Source organism: Watersipora subatra, chromosome 1 (assembly GCF_963576615.1).
Source record: "Watersipora subatra chromosome 1, tzWatSuba1.1, whole genome shotgun sequence".
NCBI lineage: Eukaryota > Metazoa > Bryozoa > Gymnolaemata > Cheilostomatida > Watersiporidae > Watersipora > Watersipora subatra.
The window spans coordinates 33,327,284-33,354,292 of record NC_088708.1 but is presented as its reverse complement, the minus strand read 5'-3'; the positions used below and the strand labels follow the sequence as shown (position 1 = coordinate 33,354,292).

General features: G+C 36.0%; 1 protein-coding gene across 2 annotated transcripts in view; it reads right to left on the bottom strand.

Annotated features, from left to right (window-relative positions):
- Positions 1-1,722: 1,722 nt before the first annotated feature.
- The window catches only part of LOC137405581 (F-box/LRR-repeat protein 2-like), a 46,525-nt gene continuing 21,238 nt past the window's right edge, over positions 1,723-27,009 (bottom strand). The window contains exons 1-13 of one of the 2 annotated variants that reach the window (XM_068091893.1): positions 19,653-19,783; positions 19,100-19,198; positions 16,316-16,529; positions 12,778-12,849; positions 11,690-11,763; positions 10,581-10,655; positions 6,910-7,115; positions 6,103-6,283; positions 5,913-6,005; positions 5,352-5,436; positions 4,556-4,732; positions 2,249-2,340; positions 1,723-2,025 (exon numbers count right to left, since the gene is read on the bottom strand). In XM_068091893.1, the coding sequence (XP_067947994.1) occupies positions 1,829-2,025; positions 2,249-2,340; positions 4,556-4,732; positions 5,352-5,436; positions 5,913-6,005; positions 6,103-6,283; positions 6,910-7,115; positions 10,581-10,655; positions 11,690-11,763; positions 12,778-12,849; positions 16,316-16,529; positions 19,100-19,190 (1,557 nt within the window). In that variant the 5' untranslated portion in view covers positions 19,191-19,198; positions 19,653-19,783 and the 3' untranslated portion in view covers positions 1,723-1,828. Of the gene's footprint in view, positions 2,026-2,248; positions 2,341-4,555; positions 4,733-5,351; positions 5,437-5,912; positions 6,006-6,102; positions 6,284-6,909; positions 7,116-10,580; positions 10,656-11,689; positions 11,764-12,777; positions 12,850-16,315; positions 16,530-19,099; positions 19,199-19,652; positions 19,784-27,009 lie in introns of those variants that run through there. The other variant, XM_068091884.1, reaches the window with a different exon arrangement.

Below are 27,009 nucleotides of genomic sequence, written 5' to 3'. Positions count from 1 at the left end.
TTTCATTTTCCATACATATATCTTACTGTAGCCAACAGAGTGCGCTGTACCCAATGCTACTTTGAATACAACCTGCTGAACTCAACAGGAGAAAGCTGAAGTCCTCTCTTTATACTCTGCCGACACAAACAGAGTGTGCTGAACCCAATTCTCCTTGAAGTAAGACCTGCTGAACCCGATGGGAAGAAACTAAACTGTTTGTTAGGATACTTTTCTTTATCCAAATTTATTGCATTTGCTTTGTTGTAGCCTACTAATGTGATAGTACTCCTTTGAATACGCTCAAGCAATAGGCTAGCTCCTTCAGTAAATAAAATGATATAAGCTCATGAGTTACAGGATGTGCCTCTCGTGAAAGCAAAATACTAACTAAATCAGCATAAGAATTTTGAAAGTATTTATCATACATAAGTACATGTAGGTGTAATTTAGTTTAGCAACAATTCTTTGAATCGTCTAATCACAAACACTATTGAATGTAGATTACTTAAAGAGTTACATATAATTAACATTGAACAACATTACATAGCTAACATAGCTGTAAGCCTATTTACAGGTTAAAAGTGTTTTATATGCATGCGCCTGTTGTGGGCTCGATTGCATTGCAGGAACTTAGATCAAGCACCAAGAAGTCACCCCTCTATTACGTGGGCCTATAGGAGTTCGACCTAGATGAGTTTGGACACTCTAAGTATGTACGAGTTTGGACACTCTAAAGACAGTGGCATAATGGAAAGCTCGCTCGTCTATTTAGTGAAGACCGTAGTGAGTGATCATAGAAAAATTAGTGAAAAATATTAATTTATCTTCTTACGAAAAGATGAACAAATAAACAAAAATGTTCCTTATTGAAAATTTTAACGGTTAATAACTGCTGAAATAGATACCTTAGATATTTTGGCAGGCACACGCGACATTATTTTACTTTTAACAACACGTCAACCAAGTTAAACAATTCAAAATAGATTTTCAGACATGCGGCAAGCTTGCTTAAAATACAAAAAAGACTGGCTTTTTGCAATTGTCTAGATCAACCTCGGACCAAATGATTTTTCGCTGTACGTATTGGCTAATCATACAAGGCCACCACGAATTTAATTGAGTTCATTTTGTAAGATGTCTCTACTGATTGCTGAGCTTACGACGTCGGTCAGAGACATTTGATCAAGTAAGCCAATTTGTTGACCGACAGCTCAGCAAAGTTTGGCCAATTTATTTGGACTTTACTTGCTGCGGCCCCTGGTTATTTTACTACCAGTTTTAAAACCCAAACTATGAGAAACTAGTTTGTAAAGATTCTCATCTGATCTATCTAGGACTCATATAACTACATTCATTTACTAGTTAGTTTTATGCTAACCATTTTTATCACATTAAGAGCAGGGAGACCAAGTCCTTAGTTGAAAGGTCTAATTTATGTAAGAACAACTTCACAAAATGTTAACAAAACCATCAGACATACAGAAGATGGGCTGACTCTTTAAATAGAGAAAACCTTAATGCAGTATAAGTGTTTGTGCTGAAGGTGAGGAACGTATAGGTTTTCTTGATGTGTGCTTGAAATATGAAAGTGCAACGAGAAGCAGCTGCTATTAATAACCTCTTCAAGTCAACTTGAGCTAAAATTTCAACAACCTCCATACATTGGTTGGCGCATGATATGAAACTGTTAACAGGCTAAGACAACTCCAAGAATTTGATAAAAAGAAAATATGCAGAAGGTTGGGAAAATAGAGAGTAAATTTTATTTAACAAATATAACAAATAATAAATTTGAAAACAAAAGATAATATTTAAAGCTGCTATATAACGAGGTCGTGGTCAAGGTTTACTCGGCAAGGAACAAAATGTCTGCCGCGAGATTCTCCTCATCTTCATTTTCCAAGCTAGGTAAAATGCTCTGCATGGAAATATAGCTGAGGTTTGGACAATTGTTCGATGAGAGTGCGAGGGCTGCTCCAACTGTAACATTACACTCATCCAACCACAGCGTCTTCAGTCTTTTCAAGCGTACGCTAGACAGACCTGTGGCGAATTGAAAGTTGCTCATATAGTAACTGTTGTTAAAGTCGATATCCAAAATTGTTGTCTGACCAAAAAGCAAATAATAATAAACAAGTGAATTAATGCCAGCAAATTATGAATGAACATGATGATGAACACGGAGAATCTTGTCTAGTCAGAAAGCGTGAAGCGCCATGCAATCTCTGACATTTTCAGTCGATCGCGTACGAGAAAGGTAGCTTACCTTTATCAGTGATCTGAGTACGACAGAAACTCATAAGCTCAAGATTGCGACACCTGTTCAGATATTTGTCTGTTAGAAATGTGTCTCCCAAACTACAAATGAAATTCAAAAGCTCGGCATCGTAGACCACAAACTCCTTGGTATCATGATGAATTATGGATATATATAAAAGGTGACAGAGAATAGCTACATATAGGTTATATTTAACGTAAACATGTGCAACTGCCGTCACATAGTCTAACTTAAGTTTCCAATTAACCCATCTGAGTAAATGGCTAATAAATTTTAACTGCAGTTGGTTATCTCAACATGTAATAAGACGACTCCAAAACAGTTGAGCGACTTCATCCGGAAAAATGTAAGGTGTGTAAAAATGGGGCCTGTGTTGTAAACTAAGCAAAGTGAATACAAACTATTTGTGAAACGAACAAACCAAAAAATTTCCCAGACTGTTTTGCCATTCGAGCATTCACAAGTGGACTGCTATATACAGTGAGTCAAGCAGGTTCCATAAAATTGACAGGCAGCACAAGTGTGCTAGAGGCACAGCAAATTGCTAAGCAGTAGAAGTGAGCACGGCGTTAAGCAAATTTCATTAAGGAGTCTTATGCCAGGAATTTGACTGCAATTCTTACGCTTGTTGAAATTCAGATCTAAAACTTTTTGCGTGCTCACTCAAAGACCAATAGAGAGGTTCTTAGCAGTACTGTCAACACAGCAGACGTGGGGACAGCAGACGTGGGAACAGCAGATGTGGGGACAGCAGATGTGGGAACAGCAGACATGGGGGCAGCAGACATAGGCGAAAATGAAGTGGGAGCAGCAGATGTGGGGACAGGAGACATAGTGCCAGCAGACAAAAGGGACAGCATATGTGGAGACAACTTGGTAGAATGGTTACTGACAAGATGATTAATATCCAAGGTTTATCTCGAGGCCTCAACATATCATTAACATCATTGTGATGCATCAAAGAGACACGAGAATGCTGAGGAAGGTAGAAAAAGTAGAGTTATAACCCTATAAACTAGAAATCTATTAAAAACATGTAGTTTAGTTTCTGATGAAATCGATGTTTTGCACACGGCAGTGCAATTTAGAAACACATGTGATTAGATTCACCCAAGTTGGGTTATATAATGTAATAAGACACTATGAAATGGAATCAAATAGGATAATCGGTTCAATAGCAAGTTTATAAATTATTCTTTGACTCTGTTCAAGTGGAGTCAAGTTGCTCAGCTGGCAAACACATTCAAACTTCACCCTGCCTTTTTACTAGCCAAAATAATTATTCCTGCATTTTCTGTTTATTCCTCACTCATGATTACACGCTTTACCTTAATTCAAAATTTGCAGCTTTAAACAAGTTGAATAAAAGCACCTGAATTTAATACCAAATAATAATATTTAATCCTATTTTGATGTTTTTATATTCAAATGCTGGCTTGGCTAATGCAATATTTAAAAATATAGATACAATTTGTTAAGAGACACTGATTTAGCATTTTTTAAGGATACACGAGATGTAAAGTAACTCGCATGCATCCCACCATTGTTTTTAAGGATACACGAGATGTAAAGTAACTCGCATGCATCCCACCATTGTTTTTAAGGATACACGAGATGTAAAGTAACTCGCATGCATCCCACCACTGTTTTTAAGCTTGCAAGTACTAAGTACTTTGAGTCATTCACCTTCTCACAACGCATCGATGAGACAATGACTTGAAGGATAGCTGGAAAACTTGCAAACAATATTGTGTATTAGTTAATCTAACCATACTTGACATAGTTAACACAGAGAATGAGCTGACTCAACATGTCTCGCTTTAAACAAAATCTCCAGAGTTATGTTTCAATGCTACAGGCAACGTACTGCCCTAGCAAGTGAAATCTCCAGAGTTATGTTTCAATGCTACAGGCAACGTACTGCCCTAGCAAGTGAAATCTCCAGAGTTATGTTTCAATGCTTCAGATAACGTACTGCCGTAGCAAGTGAAATCTCTAGAGTTAGGTTTCAATGCTGCAGGCAACGTACTGCCCTAGCAAGTGAAATCTCCAGAGTTAGGTTTCAACGCTACAGGTAACATACTGCCCTAGCAAGTGAAATCTCCAGAGTTAGGTTTCAATGCTACAAGTAATGTACCGGCCTACCAAGTGAAATCTCTAGAGTTAGGTTTCAATGCCACAGGCAACGTACTGCCCTAGAAAGTTAGCTGGGGCGCAAGCTATAGTACTTTTACTGAATATACAAAAAGACAGCTGATTGCATTGAGCATGATAGAACTGCAGACTACAACTCACGGAGTGTCATTAATGTTGAGTTTTCTCAGTTTGGTGAGTTCCCCAAGAAACAACAAGTCTTCATCTTGCAACCGTAGGCCTTGTAGTCCGAGAGTTTGCAGGTGGCTCAATGACGGAAGCTCTGTCTTTATGCATTCAGCACTAACGCTGGTTAGTGAGAGGTCAAGTTCCAATAACCTAGGAAACAGGAATAATCCTCAGGCTGAAGAAAGAAACTGACTGTTTTAAGAGATAGGTATATGTCTTCTAAGACCTGTAGATTGTATGTCAACATATGAACTGTCTCATCAGCTATTGTAAACCTGTAGGCTGTATGTACAACATACGAACTGTCTCATCAGCTATTGTAAACCTGTAGACTGTATGTACAACATACGAACTGTCTCATCAGCTATTGTAAACCTGTAGACTGTATGTACAACATATGAACTGTCTCGCCACAGCATACATACTGCGTCACAGATGATAAGAAAGTCATATATGGATTGCTGTGTGTACATGTCTCTAACTGTCTTCAGATTCAGTATAACTCTTCAAGTCTCACATAGCATCAAGAATTACTAGTCATCGATGTAATGTTTTGTGCTGTGTGTGTCCTCACAACATGGTGTCCTTCTGCTCAGATGGTAAACATTATCGAGCTAATGTATGCTTATAGTTGGCTTTTTGTATAAAGTCTGATAGATACAAAGCTCTTAATTAAAAAGCAAAAAAAGCCCATGAGGATTTGATCAACTAACTTCTATCAGTTCCGAAGTGGACAACTAAAAACGTGCAAAGTGTGTGTTTCGTGTACCTTGAGAGAGGTTTGAGGAGGAGAGAGAGCATCCTGTCTGTCAACCAGGAGTTGTTTGCTATGCATAGAGTCGTCAAATTCATAGCTTAAACAAAAACCACAGCTGCGGAGCATGACGTATTACAGCACTATACATACAGAATTACTGTCAGGTATGACGATGGAATACACATGAAGACCAGGCCTGATTATTGAATCACAAAATGAATGTAGGCCATCGGATGAAGGATACTAGACTGATGGTGTTTCGGCCGGTCTGCTTAGAATCTAATATAACATACAAAAATAAGGCTTCCGTATGAACAGAAACAATAGAAAAAATGATAGGTTTGATCTATGAGATAAAAAGCTGAGAATTACCAGAGAATCAGGCCATATAACCATTAAAGAGTCTATGTGGCTTAAGATAACTCTCTAATGATTAGTGGCTTGGAACTCAGGCTAGTCTTGCACTCTCATGTTGATGCACATTTGATGTTTCTATCTTAGAGCTTTTTTTTAAGAAACAATAAAAGGAGCGCAACTTGAAATATCTTAAACAGAGAGCAAACAACTACTTACAGTCAATCATAGGTGAGTATGTAGTCAGTCTGTACGGAGCAGATGTAGAAACTGCCTTGATGTTAGCATTGAAGTATTGAAGATAAGGAAGCTCTAGAAGACAAAGGAATCATGAGAAAGTCAACTAATGCAATAGAAGCATAACTATACATTGGGGGATCAAGCAGAAGCAAAAGTTCTCAAGACAAACCTAGGATGTGTTGAAGACATTGATAATCAAAATCATATATTCTAGAACCTTCCATGTCAAGATGCTCGAGTTGTTCGAGCTGGCCAAGGTTTCTTGCGGCGCATCTAGAGAGTGTGTTGTGCGAGATTATGAGTTGTCGTAGACCTTTTAGTACCTCTATACAATTTAAACTCTGCAATTTCTGTAAAAAAAACAATATAAAATATTTTCATACCTCAAGCAAGATGCTTTTAAAGTTTTATTATTAAACCTATTGTGCAAAATGTTCACAAAAAATGGAGTTAAGGAGATTGTGCTAAAGCAATTAGAATGTTCACATGCTGGTATGAGATTATGAAAAAAAAACCAGGCGCCTGCAACACAAAGGCTAATGCAATTGATAGCTATTTTGTCGTACAGTAAGCCAGCACCTGCAATAAAATGACTAACATAATAGGTAGCTTCGGTGTCGTACAGTAAGCCAGCACCTGCAATAAAATGACTAACATAATAGGTAGCTTCGGTGTTATGGAATTTCTCTCACAGATTTTATCTAAGCTAATAGTTGTTTTTTTCCCTTTAAGAAGTTTCAAAGTATTTTCAATTGTCAAATATTTCTTATTTATAGCATATTTATGAACATGACATAGTAACTACTCACTATAGAAAACAAGATCATAACCTTCTATGTTGTAAACAATCTGTCAACCAACAGAGTTTTGGCTTATCGGTTCACATTGAGCTTTGTTTCAGATATGAAAAGCCTGACCCTGACTAGCTCCTCATTCTGGTAGTATTTCAGTTTCCGCTCCCGCCAGTCTCACTTACTTTAACAGCCGAAAGATTTAGGCCAACAAGACGTGTATATCGCTGGAGGGCGTGAAATATATTCCTGTTATCAGTATCCTCTATGGATGTTTTAGATAAATCGATATACTCAAGGGAAGAAGCGCAGTCAGTGTTGAGTTGTTCAACACCTGCAGTTGTCACCCGGGAGAGACTGGAGAGATTGAGATACTTTAGATTTTTCAATTCTACAACACGATGTATTATTCTACAACACGATGTATTATTCTACAACACGATGTATTTATTATTTTATAACACGATGTATTATTCTACAACACAATGTACTATTCTACAATACGATGTACTATTCTACAACACGATGTAATATTCTACAACACGATGTATTATTTTACAACATGATGTATCATTCTACAACATGATGTGTTATTCTACAATACGATGTACTATTCTACAAAATGATACATTATTTTACCACACAATGCAATCCCGTCAGCGCTTTCAATCAAACCAAAATACATGTATATTTCTCAAGGTTGTTAAAACGAGCAGCATAGTAGCGTTCGATCACAAAGTAGTCACATACAAGAGAGTAAAGTGAATCAAAATTAAACCAATAAAACTAATGATATAAAGTAGTACTAATTATGCAGTTAACCAACAGTACAATGTACAGACGCATAAATTCATCTAAAATAAAGATTTATGTAAAGTTTTTGCTTTGCTTATGCAAGGAATTCCATATAGCGTAAAGTGTCAAGTCAGTTCAAGTTTCCAAATTCTATTTTAATTACGAGAGCCCCATTGTTAGCCTTAAAAAGATCGTTTTAACTCTTGCCACACTTGGTAGAGAAAAAGACACATAGGGTATCTCAAATAAATATACTAGTATCCTCGCAGTCTAGAATGCCGCGAGAGATCAGCAGGTGTGCTGATAAAGCGAAGAGAATAAGTAGGTGCACAACTATTCAGAAACACCTAAAGGTAGTCGATTCGTGCAGGTGTTAGTGTTGATCTAGCAATATGAATTGGAGTCTCATTGAAATCAATCTTTTATTCTAACCTCTAACTCTGGCTTCGAAAAACAAAACATGGACAGACAGACACCGCTTTTACGATAGTCTATAAATCTCAAAGTTTGTCTGTTGGTCATCTGTCCAGCTATAGCTGGTAAAGTTTTAGCATTGAAAATCCACCTTCGTGCTGGATTAGAACCCAAGACATTCAAATCGCAAGTCTGCTAATAAGAGTGCGTAACCAAAAGTCAAAAAGTCTACTCTAAGCCATTCTTATCACACCCATCGCTCTTACTATATACGGCATATCCTTATTGCGAATGCACACGCTAAATGTACACTTTTTATTATTAATACAGTGTGCCCTCTGGTTACGATGCCGCTGTTAAGATTTTTTCTGCCTCACAATATGGAACATGATGTTTTCTCTTCCTTGCCATATGAGAGGTAATTTTTTTTTCTGCCATACGATATCAAGAAAAATTTCTCTCGAAATTGAAACTTGGCAGTCAGTGTACTAATTACGACGAAATAACAAAAAGATCCCTTTCACAACGCGTGAAAGAGATATACAATGCTCGCTATAACAGATCAGCGTTACTTGTTACAAGTTATATTAAAAACGAATTCGAAAACAGATAAGTGATAAAATTATAGGCTATGACAAAGTTGAAGTTTAGTAAAATACATACTTAAAACTAGCTTTAAGTATGTATTTAATAAATCCAACGTTTGAAATGTTGAAATTACTAAGCACATACTTTAAATTCAACATTTAAAACATTGATTTTAAGTTAAATTCAACGTTTATGTTATACATTTATGTTATACATCTGTCTCGAAGATAAGAGCTTCCCACAGTACGTACTGCACATAATACATTGTAACGTTACATTTTATTGCAAATCATAACCACTAAATACAATAAAGCTACTGTAGATAACTATAGTTACTAAGGTTAACATATTATTTTGTTACTAAATTTTAATATGTACAGTACATATATAAAATTTTAATGATTTTTATTAGGTGTTTGCGTTAGATATTCACCATTAGATAATTTGATAGGTTTTTAAAAACCAACTTTTAATGAAAATACATAAACATATTTCCATAGATGAAGAGGTTTTACGGTAAGTTAAATTCAATACTTATTTTATGCATCTGCCTCGGAAGTAAGAGCTCCCCACAGTACGTACTGCACATAGTACATTGTAACGCTACATTTTCTTGCAAATCATAACCACTAAATACACTAAAGTTACTGTAGATAACTATAGTTACTAAGGTTACTATATTGTTTTGTTACCAATTTTAATATGTACAAGTGCGTATATAAGGTTTTGTTTATTTTTGCCAGGGGGTGTTTGCATTAGATAATTACTATGGGTTTCCAAACCTATCTATACGATATCTTCGCCTCACGATGCCAACTCTGAAATGAATTAAAAGCATATAATTGTATTCCAAATAATTTTTAATTGTAATCGTACCAGAACAGACTCTATTTAGCCATTACTTGCTAATTATTTCATATTTATGTGAAATAATTAGCAATTAAGTAGTTTTTGCAATTAGCTTTACAGTAGTTTTATTTTCTCTTTTAATTTTTTCAACAAATCACTTCATTCATGATATGAAATTTAACAGTTACGATTGTTTGAAAAAGTTTAAAAATCTTTACAGTAGTTTTATTTTTTCTCTTAATGTATTAGAACTGCACAAAACACTTCTCTCATGATATGAAGTTTGAAAATTAGAATGGTAACTATTGTTACATGTTAAACAAAAATAAATTTTCTGTGCAAAAACTTTTTTTATTGCCCGAGTAACGCCCGGTATTTATCTAGTTTATATAAATATATATTTAAATCTCAGTTTGTCTGTCTGTCATTCGTCTGTCTAGTTATAGCGATAAAGTTTTAGGCGCAAAAAAAATCCCCTTCGCAGAAGATTTGAACTCGAAACCTCTAGGTCAGCAAACAGGTGAGCCAACCCATGAAAATACGTGTCAACTGGCCGGAGCGGTTAATAGTAGTGTACATATTCAATACATCAGTTAAAATAGGCATGCTTAAAGTGCTTAGGAAAATATGATTGGTTATTAACTAGCACGCTTGATCCTTACGCGTAAAGTTTATTAAACTGGCTTCTAACCCATGGCTCTTACTATAGTAAGGGTGTAGACTAGCTTAAGTTACTAGGTTACAAGGTAGGTTACTCAAATTCATTGGTTAATTATTCTATTACCCGTGCAATGCCAGGCATTCAGTAGTACATATATTTTTTGTTTTACTTAAGTTTAGACAAACAATTTTTACATTTTTTTCCAAAATAGACCTTGCTGTCTGAACAAAGATGAAAAACATTAATTGAAATTGGCAATGAAGATATGCGCTACCCTAAGCTTAACGTAAAATTGCCGTAATCATGTACCCTAAAATAATCGAAAGTGATAAGAAAAAAAGAGAAGTTGTTGATACAAACCAATAATACTACAGTTACTCTACAGTCATTAAATTAAAAAGCTGGGTTTCGTTTTTTCACAATTGAAAAGCATTATAGCCAGTAATAAGAATATATAAAGATTAGAGTTAAAAAAAAACTAAAGCTAGTAGCATCTTTGATGACCTTAGGCTATTAGCAAATTGATGAGCTAAGGCTATTTATTAGTACCTTTAAGATGATTGAAGAGAAGATTGGTTACCTGTTGGCAACCAGCCAAGCTAAGATAGCGCAGGGTGGTCATTTCTGCAATAAATGAAACAGATTTAGTATTCATTGAACAAATGCCCCACTAAGTGAATCAAAATTTTCTCAAATTCTAGAGCTTCGTGTCAAATCAGATCTAGTTAAATCACGCAACTTTACATTTGACACCAAATCAATTTAGGTACCATGCCTCTTCAATGAAGGTTGAAACAAACCCTGATGCTTTTAAATCTTTACCTATATGCTACTGTTTTTAAATCTTTACCTATATGCTACTGCTTTTAAACCTTTACCTATATGCTACTGCTTTTAAACCTTTACCTATATGCTACTGTTTTTAAATCTTTACCTATATGCTACTGTTTTTAAACCTTTACCTATATGCTACTGCTTTTAAACCTTTACCTATATGCTACTTCTTTTAAACCTTTACCTATATGCTACTTCTTTTAAATCTTTACCTATATGCTACTTCTTTTAAACCTTTACCTATATGCTCCTGTTTTTAAATCTTTACCTATATGCTACTGTTTTTAAATCTTTACCTATATGCTACTGTTTTTAAACCTTTACCTATATACTAATGCTTTTAAAACTTTAATTATACCCTACTGTTTTTGAACCATTTCAAATAATTGTCGATGAGGGTATTCGGCGTATTCAGTTGTTAACTAGTACTTGTATACAGATTAAAATATCCTGATGAAATGCTCCAATCACATCTGCATATACTGAACTATACATATACACGTTTCTAATCCTTGCGAATACAAGATTTTTATCAATAGTTCGCTAAGAAATGCATAAAGTCCAAAACAACAGCATTACAGAGAAAAGTTTTTATTTTGAAAATGGTTATGACTGTTGCTAGTTGTTTACATCGTAAAGGAATATAGCAGAAGAGTTCTGTCCCAGCCATAAAAATGTTTATATAAGTGGATTGTCAGAAAAAGCAACACGGACTCAACAGAAAGAGCAACACGGACTCTTCCTGACAAACGGTCATCAGGGAGAGCACATGTTGTCAGGCAGCATAAATAGTCAGCCATGAAGAGGTTATGTAGATAACTTACTAGCGATATGCGCGAGGGTCTTATCTGTGATGAACTCATTGTTCTCTATTACTAGCTTGTGTAGCCGCAGAGACCTGCGAATCAGGGAACAACTAGTGTTACTTTCTGACAGCGATATTAAAGCTGGAGAAATCTTTGTAATAAGTGCAGCAATAGATAATGGCAAACTCGTGTGCATTCAGCAATATTTGATAACTGTAACTGTCACATTGTCGCGATTGCCTTGACAACTCTCAAAAATTATAATCTAACATAGTAAACACTATTAGTGCTGTATAAAGACTATAGTATATGAGATTATTGGAGTATGTCATGTAGATACTATAGTATATGAGATGATTGGAGTATGTCATATAGATACTACAGTATATGAGATGATTAGAGTACGTCATATAGATACTACAGTATATGAGATGATTGGAGTATGTTATATAGAGACTATAGTATATGAGATGATTGGAGTATGTTATATAGAGACTATAGTATATGAGATGATTGGAGTATGTCATATAGATACTACAGTATATGAGATGATTAGAGTACGTCATAAAGATACTACAGTATATGAGATGATTGGAGTATGTTATATAGAGACTATAGTATATGAGATGATTGGAGTATGTTATATAGATACTACAGTATATGAGATGACTAGAGTACGTCAAATAGATACTACAGTATATGAGAGGCCATGAGATGATTGTAGTATGTTATATAGTGACTATAGTATATGAGATGATTGTAGTATGTTTTATAGAGACTATAGTAAATGAGATGATTGAAGTACGTCACATAGAGCCTACATTATATGAGATGATTAAAGTATGTTATGTAGAGACTATAGTATATGAGATGATTGGAGTATGTTATATAGTGACTATAGTATATGAGATGATTAAAGTATGTTATATAGAGACTATAGTATATGAGATGATTGGAGTATGTTATATAGTGACTATAGTATATGAGATGATTAAAGTATGTTATATAGATACTATAGTATATGAGATGATTAAAGTATGTTATATAGAGACTATAGTATATTAAATGATTAGAGTATCTTTTATGTGTTTATAGAAGTTGGTTACCTTAACTTGCATAGTATTGGCATTGTGAGTCCATTCTGTTTGTTGCAAGTCAAATCAAGGCTTTTCAAGCAACTGTCAAATAGAGAGTTTAAGTTACAACAAGGCTGTCCCACAAACACAGTCAATCAACTCTTATAACTTTTCCCTTATTGCTCCCAGAACAAACCGGAGATCAAAAGCAGATCATTGTGAAAATATGTATTAGGTTTTTGTAGTCTCATTTTTCAGACCCAACCAAGCTCAGCGAGATCAGAGCACCATCATGTAGCACCGCAGAGGTGATCGGGTTGTACATACCAACACTTTGCACACCAACCACCTACAGTGCAGATGTTTGAGAGTCATTTCATAAAATAAAGTACCTCTTTATAAACAACATTTTATCGGTTCTTTAGGAGTGTATGAAGTTGTTCACCTACATGTAGATGAACGCCTGCCACTGAAGGAATCTATCCTTGAGATTTGTTGATAGACATTGTGAAGGAAAGTCTTACAGGAAACATCTACTATATAAACGGCAATCGTTGTGTGTGTGATTGAGTGTCCGTGGTATAGAGTACCGTACTTTTCCGACTATTAGCCGCTACTAGGTATCTAGGGCGCGTTAACGGGATTCTCCGGTTAGTACACGCGGTCTTTTCTTTTATCGTCGTACGAATTTCGGTCGTACGAAGCGAACTGAATTAATATGTGTAGTAACGGTAAATAAATTATAGAGCGGTCTTTCTTTTTCCATTCGGTCGAACGAAGCCAACCGAATTAATATGAGTACTAATTATCGTAATTTCGTAATATGGACTATTAGCCGCTACTTTTCTCTGACGATTTGAGCCAAGCGGCTTACATAAAGGTGTGGCGATTCTGTTGTTTTTCTTTCACCGCTCGAGCGCATTAACCGAAATCCCCGGTTAGCACGCTTTTTAAACAGCAAATTTTCTGCCGTGTTAAAAAACACCTTTCCTGAGTTCTGCGGCCTATACAAAGGTGTCTATACAGCTATACAAATGTACTATTCATTAAATAAAATAAATTAACGAGTAGTTATTTACATGCAATTAATATTTACTGCCAACGTGTACCGAGAAGGTCACGTAAACGTTTGTTTCTTGGAGCCACTGGAAAAACGCGTTTCTCACCTACTAAATTTCCACATCAAAAAGGTAAGTGTTTCTTATACGACGTTGTATTGTCTATGAATTGCCACATCTCCACTACTTAATAACGTTGGATTTGCCGCTGTTCGTGATAGTGGGTCATGTTCATTTCCTTCAGCAACCGAGTTACTAATTTTTTTCCAGCTACGAGTAGGCCTACTGTAACTTACTATTACAGAACTTTCACGAGTACTCCGAGGGTTGCGATACGCTATTGTGAAAAGAAAGAGAGCAGCTGCTATCGACTTACTGTCACCCTGCATCAGCCATGACCAGCTATACGTCGCCTGCTCAAAAGTAGGCACACGCCGAAAACTGTTTCTTCATACGCCCGACAGAAAAACCAAAAATGTTGTCTATCCGCAAGTGTTGCGTTGAACTAAGGGAGAGAGAGAGGGAGAGAGAGAAAGGGAGAGAGAGAGCGAGGAGGAGAGGGGGGGAGAGAGAGGGAGAGAAGGGGGGAGAGAGAGGGAGAGAAAGAGGGAGAAGAGGGAGGGAGAGAGGGGAGAGAGGGAGAGAAGGGGAGAGAGAGGGAGAGCGAGGAGGAGAGGGGGGGGGGAGAGAGAGAGGGAGAGAAAGAGGGAGAGAAAGAGGGAGAGGGAGAGAGAGAGGGGGAAGAGGGAGGGAGAGAGGGAGGAGAGGGGAGAGAGAGGGGAGAGACGGAGAGAGGGGAAAGAGGGAGAGAGGGAGATGTAACTGCATATTTGGCGTTGTTTTACAGTATGAAAGCCAACTCTCAATAAACCTTATGCTGCCCGTGAATCTGTTACTGTAGGCGGGTAATGCAGCTAGTCATTTATATAAAGCGCGTGCCACAGGCGGGCGTTTAAGAAACTGGTTCTCAGGAACCAGATGGGGTTTGAAACCAAATCTTTTTGGGGATCTGGTAAAAGGCAAGGAGTATCAGTATGTGAAGTTTGAATCAAATGGGTGGAAATTTTGGGAATGGAGGGTTTACATATACTAACACAGACACAGACACACACACAAACACACACACAGACACACACACATGTACGTATGCGCGCAATAACAAAAAGGGATTTATTAATATAGATATACGTATTTATACCAAACAAAGTTTTTTATCACGATACCTTGATAAAAGGGCATACTAATTTGAAGAATGTATACAAATTTTTTTTCTTACGACTCGTAATCCTTCCAGCTGTTTAAATGAAACTATTCTGTAGAACCATCAGAATATGAACAACAGAATTTCCACCATTGCTAGCTGTTATTGGTTGACTCAATTAGGTGGCACTATGCCAGCTTACACGTTTTAGAGCGGTTTTGCTATTACTAGATTATGGAGGATTATCTGCGTCAACAAATATTCATCTGAGAATGCTTGCGTTACAGTCAAGAGTTTCACATAATACCATTAATATGTCTTGTTTAGTAATCACTTCTAATTCGCATGAATATAGTTATATATTACCCATATTTATTTTATAGCTCGACTTGACCTCTTGTGTTCATTCAAACAAAACATATAATGTAAACATGAACCAACAATCTATATACGCATATAAATCTCAAAGTTTGTGTGTGTGCGTGTGAAGTTCGGTTTGTCCAGCTATAGCTATTAAAATATTGGAATGAAGAATCTGTATCGCAGAGGATTTGATCTCGGAACCTCCCATTCACCTTACCAATACCTTACCAAACGCTAGATTGATTGATTGGGGATATATGCCGCTATGTGGGTGAAAATACGCTACCGCTCTCCATTCCATTACAATGCAACATAATTTTATGCTTGCTTTCATGGCTCTTACTAATAAGCTTACTCAAATTAGCTATTGGCAATGTGCCAGGCTAATGGCAAGTAGTAGGCAACTACATTACCTCTCACTGTTTATAAGCTGATTTTTAATACCCATGCAACGCCGAGCATTCCGCTAGTTATATTATATTGCGACACACATCCCACAAGCAAGCAACCAACCCATAGATATGCAACCAAAACAATGAATGTAAGAGGCAGGCATGCAAGTCAGAGGGGCACAACTCATAGAGACCAAGTCGAGAAATGAAACCAGCAAATACATAGCTAACAATCATGCAAGTTAAATGTTCAGCCCACAGGTGTGTAACTCGCAGAGGCAACTGGTAAAAGCCAAGTTAACACAGCTGGTCTTTTTGTACTGATGGGTTGACAAATTTTTATTTTGTTTAGCCAAAGGTATCTGCAGAAAATCAGCTACTATCTGGCTACTGCATCGCAGATGTTGTTCACTCTAGCTGAACATCTGTTCATAGCTTAATTCTCTATAAAATGGCTCTCGGTAAAAGAAACTCACAGCAGCATCTCCTATGAGCTTTACAGACTAATATAGCAAATAGAATATTTACAGTGGGTAGTTGGTGCTCAGACTTACTTGCCGGCAAGCTGGAGAGAAATCGATGGCAGCGAGATGCCTGTCTGAGTAATCTTGGCAGCGATGAAACAATGAAGTGTAGAAGGCAGACTAGAGAGAGCATTTTCCTCTATTCTGCCAGTTGCTATGACATTGAGAAGACTCTGTGCAGCGAGATACTCAAGGGTGGGCAACTCATCATTCTTGATCCTCATGACAAGATTTGCCTCCTGGTCTATGTACATATAAGGAGAGCGATCAAATGTTTGCTGCTGTCATATTATATAGAGATACATGCACACACGAGCATCAAACTGTGAAAACAAAAAAGGTATAACTGAGCAGAGGTAAGCTTATAAGTACAGCCACTTCAGTTTCTACAGTGTATAAAAGTAGCATCATATACAATGTATTTGGTATATATATTCTTAAGTAGGCTGCATAGCATACATGTAAAACGGGTAAAGAGTGATATACAAACAAGGAGATATGAGAAGACGGAAAGAGGCAGAAAAGGAGAGAGAGAGAAGTGGTAAAAGCAATCAATCAATCATGAGGGTAGACCATAGCAGGATGTTGAGAGTACATCAGCTGAAAAGCCATTACTTATTGAACATATGTCAAACTAAAACTGAAGGGAATGTCGCAATATCTCTAAGCTCATAATTAAATTCTATGACTAGATTTTTAACAAACACATGTTTTTGGCAAGGCAATATGTTGACTCTCGTGACACGCCATTTAACTTAAAGAATGCATACGCAAATGAGACGCGATCAGCCTTCCTCACACCTTCCTCGCACGTAAGCAAGATTCATTGTAAAGCCATTAAGGCTTGTATTAGCTAACATAAATATATTTTAGTGTTAATCCTTCAGTATGGAAAAGATAAATCTAGTAATTGAGAAATCAGTGAGATAGAAAACAAAAGCGCAAGCCTGACCAATTGGCAATTTCATGGTAAGAAGTGTGATGCAGCTGTCAAGAGATAAGTTAATGAGTTTGAAAGACCAGGCCTTCGCTTATGGCTAGCTGCACAGACAAGTGAACGCTCCCTACAGACATCAACGGACACATAAAGGCTAAAACTACTGTCAAAACCACTTAGTGTGGTAGGAAAACCTTAGCAAAGATAAAATGCCACTCAAACAACTCAAATGAATACTGGTACAATGTTAAGTCTGCACACTGATACAATGTTAAGTCTAGGTCTAGAGCATTTTGGATCAAGGACTCAGTCTATTAAAGTTTCAAACTGCGAGTAACCGTTGCTAGCTAGGCTGTCGGCGGTTCCAAATATCGCAACTAAACTCATCATTTTTATCTATTTATTTATGCAGAGTTTTGACAGGTAAATATGCATAGTGTATTATTAGTAAAGGCTTATTAAATTAGCGAAGCAATGAAATTCATGTAGACTAGGACACAACCTTCCCAAGGAGACTGTCATGGTGACACCGGGATTAGATTTAACTTTCAATTTAATTCTTGGACAACCTCGAGATTTATGAGAGATTTATAGAGCATAAGCTGCACATTCAACATTCTATCAGCTTGCAAATCTAACTAGTCCAACTATAGAAAAAGCCTGGGAGTATGTCTTGATACACATTCCTGAGAACAGAGGCTATTCATTAGATTTAAAATATATCTATAGGCAGAAAAAAAGGTAATCTGATGTGAACAACAACTTCATCTTAACAATAATGCTTCAATAACATCTAGGATCTAGCGAGCTTGCTATATGATCCGAGAACATCTGCTGCTAGCTATGTGATATTATCTGCAGCTAGCTATGTCATATTATCTGCTGCTAGCTATGTGAGGTGTTAACAATATGATGTTATGTGTGATTAACTCATCTACAGCTGGCTAGGTTCAATTTTTGATGTTACAATCTAGTTCAGAAAGTTTACATCCTATTTTGCACACCAATTTTTAGCAGAAACACACATAATAATGCTTGGTTATCCTCTCCTTTCGGCTCTTCTGTGGAGAAAGGTGCTTTTGTTAGTTAATTGAGATGCCTAACACTCTGCTAGAAGCCAGATTTACATGTTAACGTGTCAGAAATAAAAGGAATGTGCTGGAAGAGCATACATACTGCAGCCTGCCATCTAAGTACACAAGTAATTATACTGCAGAATATAGCATTGGTCATACATACTACAGCCGGCCATATAAGTACACAAGTAATTATACTGCAGAATATAGCAGTGGTCATACTAGCTTTTCTTTCCAATTACATGTTCCACATACTACATGACATACATTTCCGTGAAAATAGATACCTTTTATAAGTAGGATATCTTATATCCTCAAACCTTGTTTCTAAATGCCCCGCTGAGCATGCACTCTACTAGAAATCTGTAATGAGCTAGTCTTCAACTCTGGCCACAGGGAAATAGATTGACCAAAGAAGATAATATCCATCTTGATGTTCAGAGTTCTCATACCTTGCGCAACTACTCTTACCAAGGGTACTTCTACTATCTCCTCACCACAATGATTCATCATCTCTTATCTAATGTTATACCAACTTCACACTAAATTTAGTGTGAATTTAGTTTAAAATCTATAATTTAGTGGATTAGAAAATAACACTGTCGACCACTCCGGCAAATCAGATAATATTAACAAGTGTTTGTTAATAAGCGACTACGAATGTATCATCCGCTAACATTCTAGACGCTGCCAGAGAAAGAACTCTGTAAGAGAAATAACTCCAAAAGTGACTCGTCACTCTGTGTAACGGTAGAAGATGAATAAAGGTAATGTGACTGGAGGACTAGAGTAGTAGCGCACCTGGTAGACCGTGGGAGTGTACAATGGAAAGGAAAGCCATCCTTCGTATCTTTCTAGCGAGTCTGTTGCTGAGTTCGTACATAAGTGTCATCTTGCCAGCTGCAAGATGAAAGATGACAAAAGATGCTTCACACAACAACATGAGAACATAACTCACAAGGAGGTGGTTGATCGCTGGACATATGAATGAAGAACAGCTGCACCGTACCGCGTTACCAAAAACTTTTCTGAACACCAGAGAAAGTAAAGCGTTTTCAGTTGCAAAAGTTAATTAGTTCACGTATGACTTCCTAGAATACTTGTAGCAAACAGTACACGAAGCAAAAACATCAATTAATCTGCAATTTGAGGTTGTAAAAATCACAGAACTTTTGAAGGTTTGAAGACAAAAAATACCACATTGATTGTAAACGAGGATGATTAACATTTTTTACAAAAAACTGTATGTAAAACGCGTGTTTAAAGCTCACCAGATTAAAAACACTAGCGCTTGTCTAGGAGACTAACTAACCTTCGCAGTTTTCTTTTGGAGGAAAGACAGTGCACGACTTACGTTATTTGTGAGTGAGCTCAAGACACGATGAACCAGGTGTTTTTAGAAGGACTCCGGTATGTGAAATGTCATATAGCAGTCAAGCGTCTTAAGATGGGTATGGGCTAGAGCTCTATTGGACACTGAGTGAGTTTAATGCGCATATAATAATACGAAAAGGTTGCACGCATCAACTCAGTGCACATGCGGAAAGGAATCTGCCTTGTCACATACTGATCAGAACTCATTTAGCTAAATTACACTCCTGTAGTATGCGTGCGCAGCTGCAGGCTTTCTTACAAAAGCCTAAGAATGTTTATATTAACTTGGTGAGACTATTTTATATGGATGACGAGCGCATCGAAGAGGTAGGTTGTTTGAGAGTTCCTTTACGTTTTTGGTTTACAACTTCATGTAAAGTTCTGATGAAGGAATTAATAGTTGAGAGGACACAACCTTGAGCGTTACCCGTTGTTTGGCTGAGCAAAAATGTATATTTCTAATCAATTTTTAATATTTAAATATCTTCAAGCATAGCAATCGAATGAAATATTCCTAGCATATGATAAGCTGTTCAGAGTAGTGTCATATGGAGTCGCAGCTCATTTCAAATACTGCCCGGAGAAAATAACTATTGCCATGCCACACTATTATAGCAAGTTGTCACATTTGATTGTTGACCTATAAGCCTAGTAAGTGCATTTATTCTTCAATATTATTAAATGATAGAACTGCAAAAGTCACTTATTGTTATCTCCCTAACCTATAATTTCAATCAATCTGGTCGTCGCTAGAAGCATAGCTAGAAGCATAGCTATGAAACGATGAATTATCATATTAAGTCAAGGTAGATCAATTGAGAATAATATGAGTTAAATAAATATAATGTAAATTAAAGGAGGATAACCGGAGTCAAAAGTTAAAGGTTAAATCTAAGTTAAAGGAGTATAACCAAGAATAAAGAAGTATTACCTAGGTTAAAGGCGTACAACCTAAGGGAGTATAACCTAGGCTAAAGGAGTATAACCTAGGTTAAAGGAGTATAACCTAGGTTAAAGAAGTATAACCTAGACTAAAGGGGTACAACCAAAGGGAGTATAACCTAGGTTAAATGAGTATAACCTAGGTTAAGGGAGTACAACCTAAGGGAGTATAACCTAGGTTAAAGGAGTATAACCTAGGTTAAAGGAGTATAACCTAGGTTAAAGGAGTACAACCTACGGGAGTATAACCTAGGTTAAATGAGTATAACCTAGGTTAAGGGAGTACAACCTAAGGGAGTATAACCTAGGTTAAAGGAGTATAACCTAGGTTAAAGGAGTATAACCTAGGTTAAAGGAGTATAACCTAGGTTAAAGGAGTATAACCTAGGTTAAAGGAGTATAACCTAGGTTAAAGGAGTACAACCTACGGGAGTATAACCTAGGTTAAATGAGTATAACCTAGGTTAAGGGAGTACAACCTAAGGGAGTATAACCTAGGTTAAAGGAGTATAACCTAGGTTAAAGGAGTATAACCTAGGTTAAATGAGTATAACCTAGGTTAAAGCAGTAAAACCTAAGGGAGTATAACCTAGGTTAAATGAGTATAACCTAGGTTAAATGAGTATAACCTAGGTTAAAGGAGTACAACCTAGGTTAAAGGAGTATAACATAGGTTAAGGGAGTACAACCTAAGGGAGTACAACCTAAGGGAGTATAACCTAAGGGAGTACAACCTAAGGGAGTATAACCTAGGTTAAAGGTGTATAACCTAGGTTAAAGGAGTATAACATAAGTTAAGGAAGTACAACCTAAGGGAGTATAACCTAGGTTAAAGGAGTATAACCTAGGCTGAAGGAGTATAATCTAAGGGAGTATAACCTAGGCTAAAGGAGTATAACCTAGGCTAAAGGAGTATAACCTAAGGGACTATAACCTAGGCTAAAGGAGTATAACCTAGGCTAAAGGAGTATAACCTAAGGGAATATAACCTAGGCTAAAGGAGTATAACCTAGGCTAAAGGAGTATAACCTAGGTTAAGAGAGTACAACCTAGGCTAAAGGAGTATAACTTAGGTAACCTAATATAATGCAGCTTTTGGTTGTTTCAAACGCCAGCAAATTATTTATATGAAGCTTTTGCTTCGACAAGCTACTAAATTAGCAGAATACCATTTTCAAGCACTTATTAAGAATAGTCGGCTAGATGCCTAAAGAAAGTACTGTATAACATCTGTCTAACTGTCTGAGAAAGTACTGTATAACATCTGTCTAACTGTCTGAGAAAGTACTGTATAACATCTGTCTAACTGTCTGAGAAAGTACTGTATAACATCTGTCTAACTGTCTGAGAAAAAGAGAATCTAACATTAAAATAATCAAACACTGAATTTTGGTTAAAAAGCTACAACCAAACTTGCAATATCGTTATTTTTTATTTAAGGAAACTCCATTGTTACCAAAAAGTTACAAAAATTCTATCCCTATACACATGTGGCTGATGCTTTTGCTGATGTATAGAGAGCATCAGCAAAATGCATCGATCCATTAGATAGCTGTTCTTAGATACATCCGTGTCTACTCGCGCACCAGAATGTATTGCATATACATAATATCCGTATACAAAATCTGACATGACATAATAAATGAAATATCACCTTTAAATGATCCAGCTAAATTGGCATATGTAGGTAAGAGAAGCTATTAGACCAGCACAGGATGTTACAATATCGTGTTTGCATTTTGTTTGCGTACATGCACCCATCCCAAAAATCACCCAAACTAAAGTTTAACATTTGCAACCTAACTAAACACATACTGTATGATTTTATCATCATCCAGTCTCAGTTCAATTGTTACACAATGAGCGGGTAAACTTAGAAAGCACATCAGCTCATCAAAGCCACCATTAACTTTAGTCAGTGTGTTAACATTAGTCAGTGTGTTAACATTAGTCAGTGCGTTAACATTAGTCAGTGCGCACATTTATCTGATGATCGATGTATCTGATTACTCCGTCTGTTCGGGTTGAAGTCCGGGTTTAACTATCAAACGACTTGGACAACCGTAACTATATTCTCTTCCATCATTACTAGCAACACCCACTTTTATAGGTCAACCGCATACAAGGAATGATCCCAACTGCACTTATTAGAATGTCAGGCATATTAAAAGCAGATTATTTACTTACATATCCCATTAGTACTGGCTAAGAGATGAAATCAAGTAGTTTATTTCACCTTCATACTATCTACCTTACGATTAAATGACTCGCCTTCAACATGTATCCAACCAGACTATCAATTCTTTCAATAAAGTGGCTAAACTATAATATATTCATATATTTGTACTGTATTTCTACTGTGAAATATAAATACAACAGACAACACACAGTGATTGGCTTTGAAACTGTCTAAATTAAATTCTACTGTAGCACTTTAGAGAATAGAGGTTCCAATCACAGACACTGTAAACGCAGCTCTGTGAGAGATCTGATGAATTTATGATGCTCCAAGTTAGAATTAGAGAAATCGTGCAAAAAATCGTCGTATTATGCGCGCAAGAAAGAGCGTCTTCTCGATCACTAACCACTAGCTAGGAGACAGAAAAAGATTTTCATGTGATTAGTTATCGATTTCGTACTTTTCAAAGAATTCGATATACATTTTTGTCTCCACATTGAATAGCTGTCTCAAAAAGGGAGAAATGAAATTCTCAATGAGAAGATGAAAACTGTATGAAATCAAGTACAACATAATCAGACATGTAGTAGTTGGAGCCTTTACAGCACCCCAGACTACTAAGTTGGCACAAATGATAATTGTTGTGCTTCAATAGGCAAGACCTGTAAGAAAAATCAAATGGCACATAATTGTTTTAAAAAATACACACGGTCAACTCTTTTAATCAATGAAGCGCATGACTCATTTTTAATTGCTTAGGATGCAAGTTGAAACCGACGCACCATGTCATTAGCAGATGGCCAATCTCAGTAATTTCCTACACAGTAAACAACAACTTTTTCGACATATAGTGTACAAGTAGAACAAATACTTGCAGCAAAGTATGAGCAAAGATCTTCAAATACATTCTCTAGAAATTAAAGATGTGTTGTAAATACAGTGATGGAAACAGTAAAAAGAGAATAATGTCTCATGCAAGTGACTGCGAAGGGACAGGCTATGACATGATCAAAAAAGTGACTGAAGAGGCAGGCTATGACATAATCAAATGAGTGACTACGAAGGGGCAGGCTATGACATGATCAAACAAGTGACTGAAGAGGCAGGCTATGACAGGATCAAACAAGTGACTGTGAAGAGGCAGGCTATGACATGATCAAACAAGTGACTGTGAAGAGGCAGGCATTGTCATGATCAAACAAGTGACTGTGAAGAGGCAGGCTATGGCATGATCAAATGTAAAAGATTACCGCACATAACAAAACAAGATATTAATAATTTTAAAGCTGACAATGTCTATGTTAGACTATCTCAGTGTTTCTATCGTGGCTACTAATTATGCAGACTATACTTTATTTTGTTCTACATGCAATTTAGCTTTTACATTTAGTTTTTTACAATTTTATTTATTATTTACAAAGTATTTATCAATAATATTTATCAATAAGTGTTCGAGTGAACAAATTAAACAATTACAACAACTAAAACAGTATATTTTTACATGATGATCTGCTCTTACATATGACTGCTTCGACGTACAAAGCAAATTTTGGGATAAATTTATTTTGAATATTAATATTTGGCTGTAAAAATAATATTTAATAAGACCATTTGCAGCAAAAGATGAGAAAACAACTCCTAATGCGGGTGTGAGCAATCGATCAAAGACTGAGTACGCGGTCTAGTTGGTTAACAGAGGGTGTGCGTGTTTACTGAAAACATTGCTTCACAAACAGTGGCTCTGTGATCTTGACTGGACATGTCTGAGTCCAGGAAGGGAACCTCAATGACTGGAGACATGTCCAGTTGCACAGAGCAATTTACTGTTGGATGTCACTCCTGTCACCACAAGTGGTTTGGGACTTAAAGCCCAACCTGTCGTTTACAGGTCACACATTCCAGACCATAGGCTTGATGCTAAGTTTGATGCTAGGCAATTATGCTTAAATACACACAAATAACAATAACATCCATACAGAAACTCTCATAACCAGTTTTAAAGAGTAGCAGGCAATATCATACATATGTACAGAATGATAGGTCTGTGCGTGTGCATGTGTTTGCGCATGAAAATCGACTTGCAGACTGTTGCAACAGTCATATCTTAGAGCAAATAATCTTATAAAAATATATTGTCATAGTTATTGTAACTGTGAAATTTATTCAACCACTCAAACACCTATCAATAAATATTTCAGTTAATTTCATATAACATTAAAACAAGTTGATTATATAAAATTGCAAGAAAGCTAAATGTACAAACTAAATTGTATATAAAACAATTTGAAGTATAGTCTTGTGGCAGCGGGCAGATATCGCATAAGTAGTAGCCACAATAGAGACACCGCGTTAGGTGAAGGTTTTAAAAATTAAGCTTTTCAAATTTTTTAATGACATTAGCAATTATTCTTTATGATATGAGTAGATTTAATCATGATTAACCTTAAAAAAATTGAAATTACTCCAAAATGAAACATATACTAGCCACCATCATCATTACTCCAAAATGAATGCTCAATTAAAACATATACTAGCCACCATCATCATTACTCCAAAATGAAACATATACTAGCCACCATCATCATTACTCCAAAATGAAACATATACTAGCCACCATCATCATTACTCCAAAATGAAACATATACTAGCCACCATCATCATTACTCCAAAATGAATGCTCAATTAAAACATATACTAGCCACCATCATCATTACTCCAAAATTAATGCTCAATTAAAACATATACTAGCCACCATCATCATTACTCCAAAATTAATGCTCAATTAAAACATATACTAGCCACCATCATCATTACTCCAAAATTAATGCTCAATTAAAACATATACTAGCCACCATCATCATTACTCCAAAATGAAACATATACTAGCCACCATCATCATTACTCCAAAATGAATGCTCAATTAAAACATATACTAGCCACCATCATCATTACTCCAAAATTAATGCTCAATTAAAACATATACTAGCCACCATCATCATTACTCCAAAATTAATGCTCAATTAAAACATATACTAGCCACCATCATCATTACTCCAAAATGAATGCTCAATTAAAACATATACTAGCCACCATCATCATTACTCCAAAATTAATGCTCAATTAAAACATATACTAGCCACCATCATCATTACTCCAAAATTAATGCTCAATTAAAACATATACTAGCCACCATCATCATTACTCCAAAATGAATGCTCAATTAAAACATATACTAGCCACCATCATCAATTTTGACAAACCCCCGTGGTAACAGATTTTACGAAGCCTCGTGTTGACAGATTTGAACGACAAGTTTTGCTATATGTGTATAGAACATTCTAGATGGTTTTAAAAGTGCTTAGATATTTTTGAATGTCAGCTTAACCTTTTGTAACAAACAATTAAAGTTTTGCTTTTTGTGATTCAAGCCTTCCTTAACTTGTTACAAATTTACACACGTATTTGGAACTAAAGAATTGTGGTATTTATTCGTGGCTGCTATTAACTGTTAATTGCTCTCGTACTTTAGTTGGTTACTATTAAAGCTATTGCACATGCACAGACATGTTACAAAGAATATATTTATTTCTCAGACATGTTACAAAGAACATTTATTTCTCAGTCATGTTACAAAGAATATATTTATTTCTCAGACATGTTACAAAGAATATATTTATTTCTGTCATCCCAAATTTTTATTACACTTGTTAATAAAAAACAAAAGCCAACGTGCAATAATTTCTTAGCATCAAACATAGGCTGAAAATAATAAAAAAATTTGCGTTTCACAACTTTTTGTATTTGTGTTACAATTTTTTTGATAAATTTGCTGTTATGAACTTTGATTATCACTCATTTTTTGATGTTTTTCATCCTTGTGAAACTCATTAAATGTTATTAAACACATAACAAAGATATTCATTTTTCTCTTGGCAATCACCGTTTTTATCGCTTTTGTTTTGTATTAATACATCATGCAAAATACAAACTAAGCGTGACATACAAGGAATATGCTGCAGAGTACATATAGCATGAACCCATGATATGGAATAGATACAATAGATACAATAGATAAAATAGATACAAATAGATACAATAGATACAATAGATACAATAGATACAATAGATACAATCGATCGACACATAAAGAGAGAATAAGTTTAAAGCAAAACCTACCTGAGTGATAATAAATAGGTGCTTATCCTAGTTATTATAA